We start from the raw sequence: 23,386 nt of genomic DNA on the forward strand, positions 1-23,386 counted from the left end.
AAGGACTGTAATGGGTTGGGTACAAGAGGTTGGCCCGCTGCGCGGCGTTTTAAAGAGTTTGTAAAAACGTGGGAACTTTCTGCTCAAGGGGTGCCTGCTATGGGGGATCGAGTGGTGATCCCAGAGAAATTGAGGAAAAGGTATTGGATCTCCTTCACGAAGGTCACCCAGGGATCGTTAGAATGAAGGGTCTAGCGAGAAGCTATGTGTGGTGGCCTTTAATGGACAAGGAAATAGCTGAAAGGGTAGGGAAATGCCAGGCCTGCCAGGAATCCAGACCGCTACCCCCAACAGCCCCGGTTCGGGAATGGGAGAGACCCCAGGGCCCTTGGTCTAGGATCCATATTGATTTTGCCGGCCCCTTCCACGGCCAAACCTTTTTGGTAGTAGTCGATGCCTACTCTAAATGGCTGGAAATCATTCTCATGAGATCCACGACAGCCAAAGCAGTAATCGCAGTCCTACGGCACCTATTTGTGACCCACGGGTTGCCCGACACGTTAGTTTCCGATAACGGCCCGCAATTCACGGCAACCCAGTTTGAGGAGTACTTGGCAGAGGAGGGCATCCGGCATGTCCTCTCGGTGCCTTTCCACCCTGCGTCGAACGGCCTTGCAGAACGTGCCGTCGGAGCGCAAAAGAAGCATTGTCCAGAATCAGCCAGGCGATTGGCAAACAAAATCGATATATTTCTAGCAGTCCAACACAGAACCCCTGTGTCACAACTGGCCGCAGCCCGGCAGAGCTACTAATGGGCGGAAACTCAGGTGTCCCTAGACCGTTTGAACCCAAACTACACACCCGATGGATTCAAAGGGACACTCAAAAAAACTAGAGAAATGGCAGTAGGCGATCTAGTTTGGGCACACAATTACAGTGAGGGCCCGACCTGGGTAACTGGGGAAGTCATAAAATTAACGGGACCAAAATCATACCTCATAGAAATAGAGGATGGCCGGGTATGGAGGCGCCACATAGACCAAATTAGGAAACGCATAAACGGTCAAATAGAATCAGACGAAATAGGCCCTGACTACCCAATGCTTGAAAACACCACTAACTCAAACCCGGCGAAAACGCAAGACTTATCTGGGGTCCAGGAGGTCCAGCGACGCCAACCGGTTCCTCCAGAGGACAGCAGGGACGACGCTGCAAATAATCCAGGGCCGGATGGCCTAGAGGAGGAGCTGAGAGGAACAAACAGTCCCTCCGGTCAGCTCGACTCACTCCCAGGGAATGAATTGCGCAGGTCCGAAAGAGTCAGGAGACGCCCAGTCTACTTGCGTGATTACGTCGATAAATAACATGTAAATATTATGTAGATAGAGGTAAAGTGCCTTCTGGGAGGGAAGGAGTGTAATGTACCTTTAACAGTTTTGGCGGGAAAATAACACGTTGCTGATTGGTCGAAGCTCCCAGCCAAACTGTATATAAAGAGAGGTTTTTCCCAGCGTTGGTTGCTGGGTTCACCCTATAGTAAAGAGCTGTTGTCACTATCCTGGTCTCCTGCCTCGTTATTGCCCGAATCTAACAGGGAATATCTCTCCCGCCACCATGATTCCGGAAGCAGTTCCACAGGTAAGGAAGGCGTAGACATTTTGGGGAGGTAGGGACGTTTAGTACTGTAAGGAGCCCCAGAGTGAAGGAGTGGAATGTCTCCTTCCAGTTGGAACTGAGGTAACGGAAGGTGAGGCAAATGGCAGTTGGAACTTTTCAGGTGGGGAGTGAGAGTAGAACGTCTAACTCAGGGGTCTGCAAACTTGGCTCTTTTAAGACTTGTGGACTTCAACTCCCAGAGTTCCTCAGCTAGCTTTGAAGTCTACTTTGAAGTCCACAAGTCTTAACTCCTTAGCATCAGAGCATGTTAATATAGAATAGAATAGAATTTTATTGGCCAAGTGTGATTGGAAATACAAGGAATTTGTCTTGGTGCATATGCTCTCAGTGTACATAAAAGAAAAGATACGTTCATCAAGGTACAACATTTACAACACAATTGATGGTCAATATATCAATATAAATCATAAGGATTGCCAGCAACAAGTTATAGTCATACAGTCATAAGTGGAAAGAGATTGGTGATGGGAACTATGAAACGATTAATAGTAGTGCAGATTCAGTAAATATATGAATATACTGCATATGAAATACTAATGATCTGGTCATTTCGAAAAATCCTTTCTTAGCAAGCACCTAGAAGCCAAAGAGAACATATGTGCCAAATGGAGATTTGTATGGGAAGACACGGGGGCCTTTCAGCTGAATTGTAGTTTTAAGTCACAGTCCATTTTACTTGATGTTCCTCACAGCTGCCATGAAGCCCAATGGAAAAAGTAAATTACTGTGGGCTTTTTAAATATATTAATGTATAAGCAGCAATGAACGATCCTGCTGCCTTTGTGAGGCTTTAAGTAGCTTAGCAATGATGGCATCAAATATTAATTAGCTAATTTATTTACAGCCACTTGTACCCTGCTTTATGATGTCCAGTTTGAGTGCACTCAAAGCAGCCTGCAAGAATTTATTCTCTGAAAATACATTTGTCTTTTCCTCATTGTTGACTTTTGAACTCTCCATTTCTGGAATCCCTAGTGCTGCCGTGTAACGGGGTGAGCTCCCGTTACTGGTCCCAGCTTCTGCCAACCTAGCAGTTCGAAAGCCCGTAAAAAATGCAAGTAGAAAAAATAGGGGCCACCTTTGGTGGGAAGGTAACAGCGTTCCGGGCGCCTTTGGCGTTGAGTTATGCCGGCCACATGACCACGGAGACGTCTTCAGACAGCGTTGGCTCTTCAGCTTTGAAATGGAGATGAGCACCACCCCCTAGAGTCGGGAACGACCAGCACATATGTGTGAGGGGAACCCTTATCTTTACCTTTATTCTGGAATTCTTTAAAGAAGATTATTTTGTGGGACAAAATGTCCTTTGGTTCCAAACCACAACGGGAAGTTAGACCAAACCAGGGACTTTTTATCCCATCTGAAATAGATTCAGGGCAATTGAGCATCAATGGAATTCCAAGGAGAAAAATCTGTCCTTAACTTATTAAAAATATTTTTCTTACATTGTGATAAACTGAAGGGTTACAATAATGGTCAATAATGGTCCAGCAGTCAGAGATAAGAATGAGAGTGGATTTGTGTATACGATGAAATTGGAAGTGGTTCAGGCCTTATGTGAGTGCAGAATTCTATATCGGATAATCAGGGATCAGCAACCGGCGGCTCTGGAGCCGCATGGGGCTCTTTCATCCCTCTGCTGCGGCTCCCTGTTGCTGGTCGGCTCCATAATTGATAGGGCTTTTGGTTAGGACAGGTAGAGAAAAAAGGACCTCATGCTAGGAGGAGACTCTATGGTGGGGGAACCGGACTTCCGGTCAGCAGAGGAACAAGGACCCTGCACTAGGAGGAGACTATAACGGGGAAAATGCACTTTTGGTTGGCTGCAGAATTGAACGGGGGTTAGGGCCTTTGTGGCTCTTTGAGTGTTTAAGGTTGCTGACCCCTGGGATAAATCCAACTTTTTTCATTTATTCATTATAGTTAATGGACCTCTTAAACACTAAAAGCAGCTGCATCTGCATTTTTAGGCTGTTTTAGTACATACCTTTCTTCCCCATCTTTTGGTTTTTGTTATAATTTGTATTTATGACATATTCGTAGTTGTTATTTTGATATTGCAAGCTGCCCGGAGTAGCAAGGCGGGTGGCAAACAAATTTAATAAATAAATAAAAATATAAAATATCAGGTCTAAACGACAGCTTGACATAACCCTGAATAGTGAAATTAATTAAATTAAATGAAGAAGTGGCCTCGTAGGGGCCTTTGTGGCTCAGACTGCTAATGCAGTCTGTTATTAACAGCAGCTGCTTGCAATTACTGCAGGTTCTAGTCCCACCAGGCCCAAGGTTGACTCAGCCTTCCATCCTTTATAAGGTAGGTAAAATGAGGACCCAGATTGTTGGGGGGCAATAAGATGACTTTGTATATAAATATACAAATAGGATGAAGACTATTGCTAACATAGTGTAAGCCACCTGAGTCTTCGGAGAAGGGTGGGATATGAATGCAAAAAAAAAAAAAAAAGTAACTGGCACTTTTTAAAGGCCTGTATTTTCTGCAGAAGCATGTCGTATATCTGCGTGTGTAAGGAAGGCATCATATGATTCAATCGCATCTGATCCCCCCTTCCGATCACTAAGGGAGTCTCAAGTCTTTGGAGTTGATACAATTGGGTATCAGCCTAGGCACAGAGACTCAGTTCCGATGTCTCACAAGCATGTCTTGTCATTCATTTAGCGCAAATGGATATGATAGGCTATAAAAACTTTCTCTAAAATGGTTACGAAAGTACAGACAGAGCTTTAACCTTGAAAACAATATGCCTTTCGTAATATTTAGCAAGAGCTGAATGATACCAATGTAAAATTCCAGTCTCTTACCTTGGTCACTATTTTCAATGCACTAAAACAGGGGTCTCCAACCTTGGCAACTTTATGACTTATGGGCTTCAACTCCCAGAGTTCCTCAGCCAGCACATGCTGGCTGAGGAACTCTGGGAGTTGAAGTCCACAAGTCGTAAAGTTGCCATGGTTGGAGACCCCTGCACTAAAAAGCAGAGACATCACCCTGCCAGCAAAAATGCGTATAGTCAAGGCTATGGTTTTCCCAGTTGCAATGTATGGCTGTGAAAATTGGACCATAAGAAAGTCTGAGCGCCGAAGAATTGAGGCCTTTGAACTCCGGTGCTAGAGAAGACTCCTGCCAGTCCCTTGGTGTTGTGCCTCGCCCTCCCTCCTCTCCTCAGCTGGGCCCCTCCTGTCGCCTCCCGGGCCTGCTATCAGATTCAGAGTCTGATAATGAAGAGGAACGGCCTGGCATGCCTCCAGCCCCCAGCCTTGGCCCCATACCCGGACAGAATGTCAGGAATGAACAAACAAACCTCACTCTACAGCGTGTGAGCAGGGAGCCAGCCACGTGCTAGAATTACCAGCAGCAGATCCAGAGGAAGGGAATTCACAGTGGACGGATCCCCACTTCCGGAGATCTGAGAGGCAACGTCAGCAGAAGGAAGGGAGGGGCAGGCCTGGATAAGTGCTGAGTCATGGAGCCACAGCCCACAGCCTATATAAAGGATCAGCTTGAGTCAAGCAACTTTGAGTCAAGCAAAGTCTCCTTTCGTTTGCTGAAGTCACAACTTGGATTCCTTCCTGCCTGCCCTGAGAAATCTGAAAAGAATTTGGCAAAGCTGCAGAGGCTTCGTGGCCACGCTTGATACCGACTTCCTAGACCTGGTCGTCAGAGGGGGAGGGGGACACGACACTTGGACTGCAAGGAGATCAAACCAGTCAGTCCTAGAGGAGGTCAACCCTGACTGCTCTTTAGAAGGCCAGATCCTGTAGAGGAAACTCAAATACTTTGGCCACCTAATGAGAAGGAAGGACTCACTGGAGAAGAGCCTAATGCTGGGAAAGATTGAGGGCAAAAGAAGGGGACGGCAGAGAACGAGGTGGCTGGATGGAGTCACTGAAGCAGTCGGCCTGAGCTTAAATGGACTCCAGAGGATGGTAGAGGACAGGAAGGCCTGAAGGAAGGTTGTCCATGAGGTCGTAATGGGTCAGACACGACTTCACAGCTAACAACAACAACAAAATCAATTCTAGGAACATTGTTTTAAAGACTTTGAAATAATTGCGATTTAATCTATTGCCAATATCAGGGTTCTTTATAATCAATTTACTGCGTAGAATGCCAAATAACATATGGCTCAGCTAACATTAAAACAGAATTAAACAACATTAAAAGGATGCAAATGACCAGCTGTCTGCAAGGAGGATAAATTTTTCCATTCCCCACCATCCAGCCAGAGCTGAAGAAACTTCTTGGATGAGAAGCAAAATGTCTTCAAAGATAAACCAGAAAGCTCAATTGCCACTTGAAAAAAAGTAACCTTTGGCACAACCATGACCTGGATGACTGAGAATCTCCACAGACAGTCAACATTAAAATAACATTCATCTGTTCTCTTTTCCTCTAAAAAGGAAATTAGAGCTAACCTTGTAGGTAGGGAAGGAGTCAACAAACCTTTAAGGGGAAACCTAAATAGTAATATAATAAATAATTAATATTGTTTTTACTGTGTGGGTAATCTACTATTAGATTCACTGGTGGAAATGTAATAAGTCAAGTCCTAACAAAGGATCTAATCCAACTCAAGAATGAATGAATGAATGAATGAATGCTCATGACTAGACATATTAAGATCTAGTAGATATTTATGGGGCTTTGATAACTCCTGATATTCTGTATTTTGAATATGTAGGATCAGAAGGAAAATAGGGCAGACAAACAAGATGTTTAGGAAATACAAATATTTTTCATACATTTCATCAATGTTGTGAATGAGCATTGTAGGAAATTGTGTTTGATATATGAATGACCAGGCTGAGACATATTGGTTCAGTAAGATTTAAACAAAAAAGATTTGTTTTTAAAACTTCACTTTATAATACATAACTGTAATTCAGCACATAATTTAAGGCTTAAAGGGGGAAAAGTGACATGTTAAAATTGCTATTCAGGACTTACTGAAATTCTCTATATTTGTATATAGAGAAACAACAATTCTCTCTTTTTACATCTTGTATCAATTCCAAGATCCAAGATGTGTTTGAGAAATTCAGGATAAAGAATTTTCCTCAATTATTTTCCTCAATTGCACCTTTATGTCCCCGTTTCTATGAGGTTGAAATTATTTTCAAACCCAACACATTAAATGTTTGTAATTTTACAATATTTGAAAACTAAAAATGAAACGAAAACCCATTCAGCACTGGTATAAATACATAGCTTTAATTCTTTTAATATATGTTATTAATTTAATAATGCTTTGGTTATTTGTAGTAAAGCTGACAGGACATGAACTTGGTAAATACAGCCAAAAACCTTTTAAAACAGATCTTGATATTTTTTTACTCCACGTCAACAATGAGATTAGCAATCATTTGTGTCAGGATCTATTGGTTTAAATGATTTTTAACTGTTGAATTAAATAATGAAAAGTTGTACCCTGAAAAACCTTTGTTGTTCCACAGAAAGGAATATAAAGAATTAGAATAGAAATTATTAAAGATGGAAATACTGCATATGATCAATTTTATATATGATCTGTTTGAATATCAAAACTCATTAACCGATGCCTTCTTTGCAAATATATCTATTTTGAGATTGGTGCAATCTCTCAATATACTTTTAATAAAGGAAGGAACTAAATATCCCCTGTAACAAAACCTATTAGACTGTTTTCTAAACAAACAAAATGTATTAAGCCTTTTTCTAAACATTTTGTCTTGAAATATTTTTGATCTGCAATGTGAATTAATTTCAAATTCCGTATCAGAGGTTTCCAGGTATTGATCCACAACTATAGGAAGTGGGTAAGAAACTGAAATGATTTGATGTTTTATCTTATTCTTGCAGAAATGTAAAAAAAAAATCACACAGATAAATAAAGTTATTTGCTTGTGAGGAATTGCAGGTATTAAACAATCTGTACACCAAATCATTCTCTCATTTTATATTCTTCCCTAGCTGCAGAAGTCTGCGGATCTGGTTTGAAAGCTATGAGCTAAACCAGGGGTCTCCAACCTTGACAACTTTAACCCTGGAGGACTTCAACTTCCAGAATTCCTCAGCCAGCAAAGCTAAACCTTTTGAGAGTTGCAGGAGATGATGGTGCTATATTGTGTTGTTACTGCTCTTGCTAACCCCGCATTTAACACACTGTACAACCAGACAATTTTACAGAATTATTTAAGCAGAAATCCCCTGAGTTAGCCTGTGGCTGGCCTCCTTACCCTTCACAAAATGGTACGGGAAGGCAGCTTCAGTGGTGGAAACCATTAATTGGAGAAGACTATAAATCCGTTTAAAAGATGCAACAGCCTTTAAGAACAGCAGCATGTAGAACCTTAAGTCTTTAATCTGAGTGAACTCACATGCTTTCGGTGAGAAAGGTCATCTTAAGCCAAAACTAGGCAAGGATGTAAGACCAACGATTTTGGAACAAGGTCCTTCTTAGTCCAGCATTTGCTTCCTCACGGTGGTCAGTCAACCAGATGACCGTGGTGCTCCGAAGAAGGACCCAAGGTGGTATCTTTCTCCCATCACTTCTTCCCTATTATTGGTATCTAAAGGAAGACTTTTCCAACATGGAGTCTTCAAGACAGACAACCTTTGGTAGACTTCATGGAGTTATTCAAGTCCCCTTTGAAAGCCATACAAGTTGATGGCAAATCGCCATCTTTTCTGGTAATGAATCCCACAGATTAATTACGTGTTGCCTGAAATGCTTCCACCTCTTTTTTTTTCTCTAAATCTCCTTCCAATAAGATTTACTAGGTGAGCCCGATTCTAACATTCTTCTCCTTCCACTTCCTCTACACATCGCACGGTTTATACACCTCAACTTTTTCTAAGCTAAAAAGTCCCAAACGCTCTACCTTTTCCTCATAAGGTGTTAGCGCTTCCCTGAAGATTTTGGCTACCACCTTCTGCACTTTCTCCAGCTTTATCAACATCCTTTTCAAACTTTATAACCCGAACTGTAAATCACATTCCAAATATTGCAAAATAACATCACAAATTTGTATAAGTTCAGTATAACAGTTTCATTTACAATCCTTTTGCTGTTAATCTCTGCAATGGAATTTATCTTTTTCACAGCTGCCGTACTTTTGAGTTGACATCAACTTTCATTCCTTGTGGGTTACGGAAAGCCCTTTTTTTTGGTTTTCACCCCAACTTTGACCAGTCCTCTGATTAATCTCAACAAACACAATTTATGAACAAGTTAAAAAGCTCCAGTCTCAACACAGATCTGTGAGGAACTCGATTTCTTAGTTATGTTTTCCGAGAAGAATGCCAATTAGTCTTCACTTTCTGTTTTTGAGTCTTGTGGCAATCCGTAAAAGAACAGGCCCACCAGTTATGTGTACTCAAAAGCTTTTGATATTGTCAAAGGCTTTCTGGATATTAATGCATGCGTTATCAACAGAGTCATTTCCACCCTGTGCTTGTTGATACCCTAAATTAAAAACTGATTGATGCAAGATCTACCTTGCGTAGATCATGTGACTTTCCTTCACCAACATTTATTCTTCTATTCCTCCACGTGAACTTGCCTAGATGCTTAGCTTACCATATTAGAATATGACAGATTTTCTCTGGGTTCCTCTTCTAAACATGAGGCCAGCTTGGTTACCTCCCAGATCTTTGGCACTGCAGCCAATTTTTATATTTGACTTCTCAAGTGAATTCTAGTGATTTCTTAGACCAGGAAGGTCCAACCTTGGCAACTTTTAAGACTTATGGACATCAACTCCCAGAATTTCCCAACCAGCCATTTACACACTCAGGGGAATTCTGGGAGTTGAAGTCCACGGGTCTTTAAAGTTGCCAAGGTGGGAAATTCCTTGCCTTAGACAGGGGTCTCCAACCTTGGCAACTTTAAGACTTGTGGACTTCAACTCCCAGAATACCTCAGCCAGCAAAGCTGGCTGAGGAATTCTGGGAGTTGAAGTCCACAAGTCTTAAAGTTGTCAAGGTTGGAGACCCCTGCCTTAGACCAACCAAGGTAAGGCATAATCGTCTCGAATGTTGAAAAACACGGTTTCTTTTCTCTGGCTTGAATCCACCTCAACTGCGGGGAAGCTCAAGTCCTTCATGACCGTAACAGCTTCTCTTCCCCATGTCTTTCACCACCCTCAACATTTTGACCTAAATATCTATCTATCTATCACATTTGTGGCCAGACAGTGCCTCCCGTAGCGATTGCGCGGAAGACTACGGTCGTCCAACAGTTTCTACCACATTAGATTTTTATACCCTCTTCGATCTAAAGAACAGGACCTCTTCCAGTATGCCCTTCCTCATCAGCAAGGGGGCTGCCCGGTGGGGGGAAAGACTTGCTCAGAGACAGCGGCAAATCTGGTCATCGGCCAAGGGAATAATTTCATGCCCCTTGAGGTTTCAGTGCCAGGCAACAAAGGAGGGATAATTAGACCAACACGCATGCCTTCTCCTTTTCCATCTTGCGCACGAGCATGCCCGCCCAACGTGAAACATTTCCCTTTCCCCTCAAAATGTGATGGTTGTTGAACTTATTTTTAGTGTCATTTGATAAGCTTCCCTGCTTGCAGAGAGACATCCCACTGACCCAGCCACTGGTCATTGTCTATACCGGTTGCCATCAAAGTAGGCGCATTTTGTCAGGTTTCGCCTCGAATATCCATTTTGCATCTGAAGTACAGTATCGAAAGTGACTGGATCATTTGAGCCTTTTTCTTCAGCTGCTCCGTTCCTCCCCCCACCCACCCACCCCACAGAGGCTCCCTTTTACGCTAACACTGCTTGGCATGGCCGATGTGACACGACATGCTTTTTCTCCCTTTTTTGGGGTAGGTTTTATATATATATATATATATATATATATATATATATATATACATATATATACACATACATACATATACATATATATATATATTTATAATACCTACTTGGTCAATGTTTCCTGGTGGCTGGCACACTACACGTTTGCTGTAGAAATGGAGAGGGGGGTCGGGGGGGAGGAAAAAAAAGGAAGTCTCTTGCCTTCTCCCCTCCCCTCCCCCCCTTTCTCTTGGTCCCACCGTTGAATCTCCACCAAAGCATGGTAGCCCCTCAAAATTGAGTAATGCGCATTACAGGGATAGGTCATTCAATGTCAAAAGGCATAAAAAAGATGAGCCAAACCTTCACAGGCTGCTGCTTGCTGTTGCCTTTAATTATATTAATTAAACTTTGAAATTCTCATGCAAAGAGAGTTGCTGGTTTGTGACGTTGAAGAGCCCTTGGAGGTTCGGCGATGGTTCAGGCGGAGGGAAGGGAGAAGAGAGGAAGAGAGAGAGGGAGAAAGAAAAAGAAGGAAAAAAAAAAGACCCTGAGATGCCAGCTTTATGGTGGCTGTTTTTTCCCCCTCCCTCCCCATCCTATTACAATAATCCATAAGCCCAGAATTACTACGTATGTTTACAAAGGACAATGTTTTTATGCGCTACTGAGCACCGAGTGCAGAAAAGGGGAAGATACACAATTAGGCGCAGTGCACAACCCTCGACGCCTGAGCGCCCTCGATTTCCACTCAAGATCTTTGGTTCCAGGCGGTCTTCCTGGAGAATAACGCTCTATTAATTTTTCTTCTAGTCCCGGGTGCATCATGTACAAGAAAGGTGTCTTCGGAAACTAGAGGGCAAAAGTTTCGCTCGCCACCAATACCTCGCAGGCACCACGACTGCGTTTGGTCGTACATGTGTACTGCGCAGCGTCAAAGTGACAAGATTTTAAAGTCAGAGCTTTCCCGTAAGGCACAATCTAACCGGGTGGGAGAGCGGGGGGAACGTGGACCGAGACTCCAAAGATTTCCATGAGATGACACCGCTGTAGGGCAATGAACTCCCTTCTGTGATGTGGTTTGTTTGTTTTTTCTTTTCCAGCCCGGTGGGAATTTTGCTCTCTTCCCTGGGGTAAATACATTCATATTTAAATATTAAGTTCCGTCTTCATGGCCCTAAGACAAGAGCACCTCAGGGAAGAGGCCCATCAAGTCTTGAGTGCTAACATCAGAAAAGGCAAACCTGATTCAGGCACTTGTTCGTGGTTTCCTGTGCTGTGGAAAACTAGACACACAACGCCAACATTCTTCCTGTGGCCACTTGCAGAGTGTATAATACTGTAAGGAATACTGTAGGAAGCAATAAGCTGAAAGATAATGGCAGATGGAAGAGCTTAAGGTGGCAGTGGATGACTTTGGGAGAGCCAAATGGAATAAACTTCCAAGCTCGGAGCTAAGAGTCGTTCTGAGGATCTCTTTAGAAGTGCTTCACTCAATGTCTTCATTTGGTTATTATAATAATAATAATGAAAAAAATGATGGCTTTTCTTTTTGTTTTTTCTCCCCTCTCCTTGTTTTACTGAGACTGCACTCTGGTAAAGTTTACGCAACGGCCCTGTGAAGACAAAAAAAGAGAGAGAGAGAGAGAGAAAGAATGCAATATTTTAATTTGTGACACAGGAAAAAAAATGATAATTGCAAAACGTTAGCAAGGTTAAGTACTGTAACTTTGGCTCTAACCCAAAGGGCGATTTATACAGGAGGAAACAGAATTACGCGGTTCTTGGCAACAAAAACAGTGGTCATTTTTTTAAGAGGGCAGGAAATGTAAAGAAATACATATCGTGCCACAGGAAGGAAAAGAATAAACAGCCCGGGACCGTTTTGAAGATGAACGTATTTTGTACAGCTTTCGTCTAGCCTTGTTTACCACCAAGTCATAATTTGGTTATGATCTGGAAGGACGACTGCAATGCGCTCGTCTCTACATGGGGCTGCACTTGAAGACTACTTGAAAACTTCAACTGATCCAGAATGCACACGGCCCCCTCTTATGTTTGCCCATGTAAGACCTCCAGACTAGCTTCCAGTTTCTTTCAAGGTGCAACTTCAAGCTGGTATTTATCACCTTTAAAGTCCTATGTGGCACAGGGCTGTAACAAAGAGAAACCCACATTCTATTAGCTTAGATAGGTTAGACAGGCTCTTAATTCCTTCCCTTGAATATTGTGCCATCGGATAGGAGCTAGGAAGGGTGCCTTTTCCATGGCTGCCCCTCTCCTAGGGACACTCTGGCCGCTGACGTTTACCAGACCTTCACCCTCCTAGTCTTCCATAAAGCCTTGAAGATGTAGGAGCGTTTCCCCGGAGTATTGGGGAAAGAGTAGCCATTTAGAATTTTAACTTGGTGTTTGTTTTAACGTTTTAATCAATTTGGTTTTACAGTTCTAATGTGATTATATATATATATTTTGATTGGGAGCCATTTTAAATAGAGATAGATAGATAGATAGATAGATAGATAGATAGATAGATAGATAGATAGATGATAGATTAGATGAATCTATAGATGACTGATAGATGATAAGATAGATAAATGGATGATAGATGATAGATAAAGAGATTAGATGAATCGATAGATGATTGATAGATGATAAATGGATAATAGATGATTGATAGATATAGATAGATAGATGATAGATAGATATAAAGATAGATTAGATGAATTGATAGATGACTGATAGATGATAGATAGATAAATGGATGATAGATGATTGATAGATGATAGATAGATAATAGATAGATAGATAGATAGATAGATAGATAGATATAAAGATAGATTAGATGAATCGATAGATGATTGATAGATGATAGATAAATGGATGATAGATGATTGATATAGATAAATAGATGATAGATAGATATAAAGATAGATTAGATGAATTGATAGATGACAGATAGATAGATAAATGGATGATAGATGATTGATAGATGATAGGTAGATAGATGATAGATAGATAGATATAAAGATAGATTAGATGAATCGATAGATGATTGATAGATGATAGATAAATGGATGATAGATGATTGATAGATATAGATAGATAGATGATAGATGATAGATAAAGATAGATTAGATGAATCGATAGATAACTGATAGATGATAGCTATATAGATAGATGATTGATAGATAGAGATAGATGATAATGATAGATAGATAGATAGATAGATAGATAGATAGATAGATAGATACAGACTAACAGACAGACAGACCACCAAATCAGCCAAAATGAACAGCTACAAAGGGGGTGGAAATAAAAATAAACTTTTCATATTGACCCCCTGCCTTTACACCTCCAAAGCTTTTGCCTGGTGTGACTCCATCAACGGAAGTGGGGATTAAAAAATAATCAAGATGGCAGATACCCATTTTAATGTACACCACTTTGGGACCAATGTGTCAACCTGTGACAAATGAGGACCTTTTTATTTTTTCACCCATTTTAGGAAACTGTTTTAAAATGACCCAATATTGTTTTCCAGATGGTTTGTAATTTTTACCTGCAATAATATAAAATGTTGCAGTTACTGTTGCTGCTGATAATGAAGATGTTACTTTGATCAACCTTATGCTCTTGTTTTATTGTTTTTATACTGATCTGTTTTGTATTAGATGGTCTTAAGAGATTGCCCAATGAATGTGGTTTACTGAGTAATCTAAAAACATAATAAATAGAACAGACACCAATGCATACAGGAAAGATTTCAGCCTAGGAAAAAAAATTATCTACCATATTTTTCAGAGTATAAGACACACCCTCTTCCCCCCAAAAAGAGGGTGAAAATCTGGATGCATCTTATACTCCGAATGTAGCCCCACCCAGCTTCTCAAAGGGAGGTTTCAGAGGCTGAAAAACGCGTCAGAAACGAAGCTTCAGAAAAGAAGCCCCCAGACAGAGCTTCAGAAAAGAAGCCTCCAAACAGAGCTTCAGAGGCTTTTTTTCTGAAGCTGTTTTGGAGGCTTTTAGAGGCAGAAAAAGCTTTTTTCTGAAACTGGAGTTTCAGAAGTTTCAGTGGCAGAAAAAAAAGCAAAAAGAAAGCAAGGCACAGAGCTCCCAACAGAAGAACCTGTTGCTAAAATTCACCTCTGGGAACAGCTGATTGGGGGTATTCCAGGAGGCCGATCCACCTGCACATCAGCTTTTTTCATATTTTCCTCCCCCAAAACTAAGGTGCGTCTTATACTCTGGTGCGTCTTATGCTCCGAAAAATACAGTACTTTCCTCTAAACATCCTTCAGAAAAGCTGGACTACACTTCCCATCAATTCTAGCAACTCCGCCATTGAAGAGCAATTTCAAAACCAAGATCTACCAAGGAACAACACATGCTGGTCGGTTTTTGCTGCAATAGCGTAACTCCACTCTGACACTTGACAAAAATTATCATGATGTGAATTATATGTGGCTTATACTTTTATGTGAAGTATTTGAACGATGCTATAGTGCTCTGGATCACTCTGCTAAACAACTAATTCCCACAACACTGTCAAATTATTTACTAAGACTGTTATTCTTCTCATCCTTCCTAGTAATTATCTCCTCCCACGTATGACTATAACCATGTTGCTTGTATGTTTACAATTTATATTGTTTTGTTGTTTCCTAGTATGATTTGATTGCTCATTAGTATTCTATGACTGTCACTAAGTGTTGTATCTTAAGATTCTTGATTAATACATTTTATTTTTTCTTTATGAACACTCGGAGCATTTGCACCAAAGACAAATTCCTTGTGCATCCAATCACACTTGGCCAATAAAGAATTCTATTCTATTCTATTCTATTCTATTCTATTCTATTCTATTCTATTCTATTCTATTCTATTCTATTCTATTCTATAGGCTTGTGCAGGCCCAATTAGATTTTTTTTTAAAAAAAACAACTGCAACACTGCCACTGCACAACACACAATCAGAGAACTCTTGCTTTATCAATGTATCAAATCCAGGGGAATCTCTGGCAAATAACAATATGATGACATATTTAGGTAAGTGCTGTATTTGATGTGTGTGTATCATACATCAGATCGGGGTGAAATCTAAAAATTTTCCCTACCGGTTCTGTGGCGTGGCTTAATTGGTGGGCGTGGATTGGTGGTCAGGTGACTGAATGGGCATGGCCAATAATAATAAATAATAAAAATAATAAAGTATACAAATCTTGGGATCGCACTGGTCTACCTTCTTTAAAAATAGAGGCACCGGTCTACTAATTGCTTTTTTTTGGGAGCGCACCGGTCTACCTTCTTTAAAAATAGAGGCACCGGTCTACTAATTGCTTTTTTTTGGGAGCGCACCGGTCTACCTTCTTTAAAAATAGAGGCACCGGTCTACTAGCCACCTATAGTGCTGATCAGCTGTACTGCGGCCCTTTGAAGCACCGCGGCAGTCATTTAAGGCCGTTTGCAGCTATGTCACCACCGAGAGCTTCAGGGACAGAGAAGAGGAACAGCGAGGTGAGGCGGGGCGGGGGGCCCAGAGATTTTTGCTGCTGGTTCTCTGAACTAAATGCCCCATCGCTACCGGATCATGCGATCCAGTCCAAACTGGGAGCATTTCACCCCTGCATCAGATGCAAACCCCTTAGTTTGGTCTCTCTACTGTTTGTTTGTTTGTACTTTGTGTTTCTTAACTGTCCATCTGTTTGCTGAAGGCATGGCTGGTGAAATTCCATTTTACAGCCAAACAGGTTAATCGTTGCAATTATATATTGTGTTAGCACTAATGTCCTTGTCTCTAAATACCACAAATGTCACAGTGAAATAACTCATGATACATCCTTTCTTTTCTTTTCAGAGATTTTCTCCGGAATACATCAATCAATTTAAGAATGAGACACTGGCCAATTTTCAATATTTTGCTGTAATAAATTAGACTTGGCTACTGTCAGTAAGCGATTTTAATTGTTATTAAAACTGCCCAAAGGAAAATAGGCGATATATAAATTTAATTAAAAAAAACCAAAATAAAGCAATAAATTGAAATCAATGTTTCTACCTATATGATCCAATAAAAAAACGTTGGACAATTTCTCTTTGTTTCTCACCCTACTGTATCTGATGAAGGAGCAAAAATACTATCCTTGAGGTGTCATCCAAAGCATCATTTCAGAAGGTTTACTATAGTTAAATACAGTAGCTATTCTTTTTTTTAAAGGCAGCATTTCCAATTATCTGTCAGACAAGAGATTCTAGGGTGCATTTTATCACAGTCAACCTAACGTGTAACATTCTTTAAATGCATCTTCCATTAATGTAATCGTGATTTGCACCATCACCCAGCAGAAGGCCTTGATTAAAATCAAGGGGATGAGCAGATTGCTCGGCAGTGAGAGCCAGATTAAACATGCATCGTGGGCTGAGGAAAACTTTGCTGATTTACATACATTAGTTGCATGCAATTAAGATGATTTGCACATGCATTCGTGGGAACAATTGCTGCACTTTTGTCTATGAGTGTTTTTGTAAATGGGCAATAGGGCCCTGAGCTTTGAAAATCAAAGGTTGCTTTTAAGCTAATTGACATATAGAAAAGGGAAGGGAAGGGAAGGGAAGAGAGGAGAGGAGAGAAAGGGAGGGGAGGGGAGGGGAGGGGAGGAAAGGAAAGGAAAGGAAAGGAAAGGAAAGGAAAGGGAGCGAGATATTGGAACACTACTATCATGTCTCCCCTGGTCTTTCTTTTCATTAAACTAGACATATCGCATTTTTCAGAGTATAAGACGCACCAGAATATAAGGCGCACCTTAGTTTTTGGGAAGGAAAATAAGAAAAAAGCTGATTGGCAGGTGGATCGGCCTCACGGAATACCTTCAATCAGGTGAATTTTAGAAACAGGTTCCTTGGTTTTGAGCGCTGTGCCTTGCTTTTTTTTTTTTGCTTTTTTTTTCTTCCTCTGAAACTCTTTCAGAAAAGAAGTTTTTTCTGCCTTTGAAAGCCTCCAAAACAGAACCTCGGAAAAAAAGCCTCTGAAGCTCTGAAGCTCTGTTTGGGGGCTTCGTTTCTGAAGCTTTTTTTTGTTTTTTTTTGTTTACATTTATACCCCGCCCTTCTCCGAAGACTCAGGGCGGCTTACAATGTATAGGGCAATAGTCTCATTCTATTTGTATATATTTACAAAGTCAACTTATTGCCCCCCCAACAATCTGGGTCCTCATTTTACCTACCTTATAAAGGATGGAAGGCTGAGTCAACCTTGGGCCGGGCTCGAACCTGCAGTAATTGCAGGCTTTGTGTTCTTAATAACAGGCCTTACCAGGCAGAGCTAAACCGGCCCTTTCAGATTCAGAACGCACCCAGATTTTCACCCTCTTTTTTGGGGGGGGAAAAGGTGTGTCTTATACGCCAAAAAATAGGGTACCCAGTTCCTGCAACCCTTCTTCCTATGTTCTATCCCCTAATCATCTTTGCTGCTCTTCTCTGCAATCTTTCTAGAGTCTCAACTTCTTTTTTACACCGTGGCGACCAAAACCGAAATACATGACACTGCAGATGTCATAACTATGACTATTCAGATGCAGTTGCCAAGCATCTGAATTTTGATCACGTGGCCACGGGGAAGCTGCAACCGTCGTAAAGTGTGAAAAATGGTCCTAAGTCCCTTTCTTCCCAGTGACGTAGTGACTTCAAACAGTCACTAAATCAGTGACTTCGTGCACGCTCATCAGGGCTGCAACCAGGAAGAGGAGCTGCATGCACCAGATAAGGTATTTCTGCTTTCTGGCAAGAAAGTCTTCCAGTTACTAGGAAGATAAACAATATTATAAGATATGGGACTCATTTTATCAATCGTTAGATAAAAAAATATGTTAATGTTAAGGTGGCTCAACGGACTAAGTCTGTCTGTTTTTAACACAGCTGCTTGCAATTACTGCAGGTTCAAGTCCCACCAGGCCTAAGGTTGACTCAGCCTTCCATCCTTTATAAGGTAGATAAAATGAGGACCCAGATTGTTGGGAGCAATAAAGTTGACTTTGTATATAATCTACAAATGGATGAAGACTATTGCTTAACACAGTGTAAGCCGCCCTGAGTCTTCGGAGAAGGGCGGTATATAAATTCAAATAAAAATAAAAAAATGAAGTTTGAGAGAGGTTTTTATAATGTAAGAATTGTTGAAATATATAAAATATAATGCAATATCATAGGTTTGATTCAAAATGGTGAAATAAACGATGTAATACAATTAACTCAAAATTTAGAACATTTTGTATGAAGTGAGGGAAGAAATACTTATAGTTATAGAAATAATTAACGGATTAAACACTTGGATATATATTACATTGGTAAAAAGTGAAATCAGAGAAATTAAAAGATACGAATTTGGTGAAATTGCGCAAGAGATTTGTAATCAACCAACTGACACACTGTTTGTATTTGTATTGAAGACGTTTTTATGTATGTTTGTCTAAAAAATAATAAATAAATAAATATAAAAAAAGAAGTCTTCCAGTTATTGCCGTGCATGCGCCAATCAGCTGGCTGGCGCACATACTCACACTGGAAAACGGAAAACCAACTCTTCCGGTTTCCAACACTGCTGCATGCACCAAGGCCAGTGCATCATGTGCGCATGTGTGCCAGAAACCCAGAAGAGGAACGGGTGACACCGTGCATGCCAGGAGCCATGCCATTTCGGGCACGCGTGCCATAGATCCGCCATCACAGCACTAAATGAACCGGTGTGAAGTTGAGGGCTACCTGTATTATTTTTTTTACCTCATCCTGGCTTTCAAATATTGACAGGCTTCTGAATGAGAAGCCTTAAAAATCAAAACACACCCAGATAAGGCAAATTTGCCCCCCCCCCCCTCAAGTTGTGAGCCTACTGAACAGAAAGCAGAGGTTGGGGAAAATGTACTGGAAGTGCTAATTAATTCTGAAGGTCGGTGCTGTTATATCACCACTGATGTAACAGCAAGGAATCCATGCCAGCACAAGGTAAAAAACCATTTGCAACTGGAGGTAATAGAAAATGACAAGAGGTGCACTTTGCAATGCATGGATGCAGAGGGCACATTAAAAATTACCCTATAAAGCCGTAGCAACTTTTAGCGCGGGAGGTGATCTTCCTTCGCCAATCCCCACTGCTCCAGATGCCAGAGCCAGGACTTAGGAGCATAAAGAAGGGCTCCAATATTCAGGGCATGGTGATGTCTGATTTAATTCTTGATGTCATGGTGCTGGAGTGGGCCAAGGGACGTTTTCTTCTAGCGCCCTGTTATGACCAGACAAGCAACAAGAATTTGGAGCAGCGCCAACTTGTGTTTTACAGCAAAGTCTCTGGATCTCTCTTGAGACCTTAAGAACAACTCTTTGATGTTTTAGGCTGTGGTCCCCTAACCAACGAAGATGATTAGGGGACTGGAGGCTAAAACATATGAAGAACAGTTCTGGAATTGGGTTATTGTTGTTGTTAGTTGCGAAGTTGTGTCCAACCCATCGCAACCCCGTGGACAACTTTCCTCCAGGCCTTCCTGTCCTCTACCACCCTCTGGAGTCCATTGAAGTTCATGTCGACTGCTTCAGTGACTCCATCCAGCCACCTCGTTCTCTGTCGTCCCGTTCTTCTTTTGCCCTCAGGCTCTTCTCCAGTGAGTCTTTCCTTCTCATTAGGTGGCCAAAGTATTTGAGTTTCATCTTCAGGATCTGGCCTTCTAAAGAGCACTCAGGGTTGATCTCCTCTAGGACTGACCGGTTGGATCGCCTTGCAGTCCAAGGGACTGGCAGGAGTCTTCTCCAGCACCAGAGTTCAAAGGCCTCAATTCTTTGATGCTCAGCCTTCCTTATGGTCTAACTTTCACAGCCATATATTGCAGCTGGGAAAACCATAGCCTTAACTATACGCACTTTTGTTGGCAGGGTGATATCTCTGCTTTTTAGTATGCTGTCTGCCATAGCTTTCCTCCCCAGGAGCAAGCGTCTTTTAATTTCTTTGCTGTAGTCCCCATCTGCGGTGATCTTGGAGCCCAGGAAAATAAAATCTGTCACAACCTCCATTTCTTCTCCATCTATTTGCCAGGAATTGAGAGGGCCAGATGCCATGATCTTAGTTTTCTTAAAAGTTTCAAGTCAACTTTTGCACTCTCCTTCTTCACCCGCATCAAGAGGCTCTTTAGTTCCTCTTCATTTTCTGCCATTAGAGTGGTATCATCTGCATATCTGAGGTTGCTGATATTTCTCCCGGCAATCTTAATTCCAATTTGTGATTCATCTAGCCCTGCCTTTCTCATGATGTGCTCTGCATGTAAGCTAAATAGGCAGGGCGACAGCCTTGCCAAACTCCTTTCTCAATTTTGAACCAATCAGTGGTTCCGTGTTCAGTTCTCACTGTTGCTTCTTGACCCACATATAGTTTCGTTTAATGAAAAGAAGGACTAGGGGAGACATTATAGCAGTCTTCCGATATCTCAGGGGCTACCCCAAAGAAGAGGGGGAGTCAAACTAAGTACCTGAAGGCAGGACAAGAAGCAATGGGTGGAAACTAATCAAGGTAGAGAAGCAACCTAGAACTAAGGAGAAATTTTCCTAATAGGGAGAATAATTAACCAGTGGGACGCCTTGCCTCCAGAAGTTGTGGGTGCTCCAACAATGGAGATTTTCAAGAAGAGATTGGTCAACCATTTGTCTGAAATGATATAGCTAAGGTCCCTTCCAACTCTGTTATTCTGTTAATGTGGGGGTTAGATGCAGTCTATGGTTTGTTTGTCGGGCATGTGATCAAGAAGGTCATATCCACCGAGACAACCCTCCACCGAGGCTTCTCATACCCCGACCTTGACACTTCAAAGGTACCCACTGGAATCAAAAGCATGGAGCACAAAAATGCCTCCCGTTCCTGTCCTATTGTTCCCTTCATCATATCAAATTGATATAGTTGATGCATATTTTCTTTTACATATATGTATATATTTTCTTCAAAATATGTTGTTTTATCTATGACAATTGTTTGTGTATACTGTTGTGACAAAAAGACATAAAAAAAAAAAGTCTTTGTGCAATTCCCTTGTATGTCCTCTTTTTGAGACACCCTCCCAATCAGATGATTTTAATTCTATATTTACAGAATTCATGGCCAACCTTGCTTGCAAGATAGCTATTGAGAAGATTTAAAAAAAAAACAACAAAAAAAACAACACAGGGGAAACGTGGAGCTCCAAAAGAATATATGAAGCGAAGCAGGAAAAATTCAAGCACTAAAGATATTGTAGACTTTAAAGACTCAAATCTTATAATGTATTTTTTAACCTCAATCAGAGATAATTCCAATAAATCAATTCTTTTGAAACGGTAACATATTCATTAGACAACTTGTCTATGAAGATTCCGTATATTGTATTGTCCACATAATTATTGTCTGTCTGTCTGTCCACTTCTCTCTCTCTCTCTCTCTCATCTATCTATCTCTCATCTATCTGTCTGTCTTGGCTGATGCTTTATTTAAATTTATATTTGTGTCTGTATGTGGAATGTGTTTCATTAGGCATTGTACATCAGAGATTGCATGACTTCTGTAGATGCCATACACTAAATAAATAAAACACAATCAGACAATGTGATTGTTAAATGTTTAAATTGTTTAATGTTATATCTATGTCCTTTGTACTCAATTAAACAATCAATACATCCAAACTGAATGTAGTTGTATCATGCCTTGTAAATCATTGGGTCATAAACCTTAACAATACCAACATGTAGTTAGTATAAAATGGAGCTAAATTAGTGTCTTAGGGCTATAGTAATTAAAATGTGAGTTATGCAAGCATCCCATGATATTCGTGAAAGATCAAGGCAGCTTGGATGGACCACTTTTAGATGCATATCCTGTTTTGTGGCTTAAGAAAGTGGGTTTAAGGAACAGTATCTCCTCAGTGTCGCAAATCTAAAAAGGGGAGACCAGTTGCGTACTTTATAACTTTCTTTTGCTCTACAGATAGTCCTTGCCTTACGACCATTCGTTTAGTGACCATTCAAAGTTACAGGAGCACTGAAAAAAAAGGTGACTTCTGACCGATGCAGCATCTCCATGGTCATGTGATCAAAACAACTCATTTTTATTTTTATACATACGTACATGCGTTAGGTATTTTTTAAAAAGGAAGATTAACAGCTAGTACAAAGCACTGACTACTCCTTTTGATAAAAGAGGAACTGTTGTGCCTCGCTTGCTCCCCCCGCCGCAGCCGGGCCCCTCTTATCTCCTGCCGGATGCTGATAGTACAGAAGAATGTCCTGGCATGCCTCCAGCCCCCAGCCCTGGCACCATGCCCGGACAAACCGAACAAACAAACCTCCCTCCGATAGCATGTGCGCCTGAAGCCAGCCATGAGCTGGGATTACCAACATCTGGAGACGAAACAATGCAATGGATAGATCCACGCTTCCGGAGAATGGAGAGGCGACGTCAGCAAAAGGAAGGGAGGGGAAGGCCTGGATAAGTGCTGAGTCATGGAGCCACACCCCATGGCCTATATAAAGGATCTGCTTTCTGGCATTCTCTGAGTCAGGCAAAGTCTAATCTGGATTGCTGAAGTCACACCTTGGATTCCTGCCTGCCCTGAGGACTCTGATAGGACTTTGGAAGAGCTGCAGAGGCACGCTTGATACGGACTTCCCCGACTCGGCCGTCAGAGGAGGAGTGGGACACGACAGGAACATGCAGATATTTATTGTTTGTTTAGTAAATTTACATGCTCTCCCCCACTCATGGTACGACATAATAGCTTCGAAGAAGCAGTTCCAGGCACAGAATCCATAAAAAAAAGGCCCTTCACCCAAATCAGAAGAGATTGAAGTTCTAAAGAAGCTCAAAGGAATTTGGAAATATAGGGAGTCCTTGACTTGGGATCACAAGTGAGCCCAACTTTTCTACTGCTAAGTGAGACGGTTGTTAAGTGAGTT

The 23,386-nt window shown here is 41.3% G+C and overlaps 1 protein-coding gene and 1 long non-coding RNA gene across 2 annotated transcripts in view; both read right to left on the reverse strand.

Annotated features, from left to right (window-relative positions):
• Positions 1-6,828: 6,828 nt before the first annotated feature.
• Positions 6,829-10,351, reverse strand: LOC131203382 (uncharacterized). The gene is made up of 2 exons (XR_009156354.1): positions 9,629-10,351; positions 6,829-9,495 (listed from the first exon to the last, which is right to left on the reverse strand). It is a non-coding gene; the product is annotated as an uncharacterized LOC131203382 (long non-coding RNA).
• A 712-nt stretch (positions 10,352-11,063) lies between these two features.
• Positions 11,064-23,386, reverse strand: part of ANTXR2 (ANTXR cell adhesion molecule 2) — a 192,471-nt gene continuing 180,148 nt past the window's right edge. The window contains exon 17 of the mRNA XM_058192834.1: positions 11,064-12,045. Within this exon, the coding sequence (XP_058048817.1) occupies positions 12,007-12,045 (39 nt within the window). The 3' untranslated portion in view covers positions 11,064-12,006. The remainder of the gene's footprint in view (positions 12,046-23,386) is intronic.

The sequence above is a fragment of the Ahaetulla prasina genome, chromosome 8, assembly GCF_028640845.1.
Source record: "Ahaetulla prasina isolate Xishuangbanna chromosome 8, ASM2864084v1, whole genome shotgun sequence".
Lineage (NCBI taxonomy): Eukaryota > Metazoa > Chordata > Lepidosauria > Squamata > Colubridae > Ahaetulla > Ahaetulla prasina.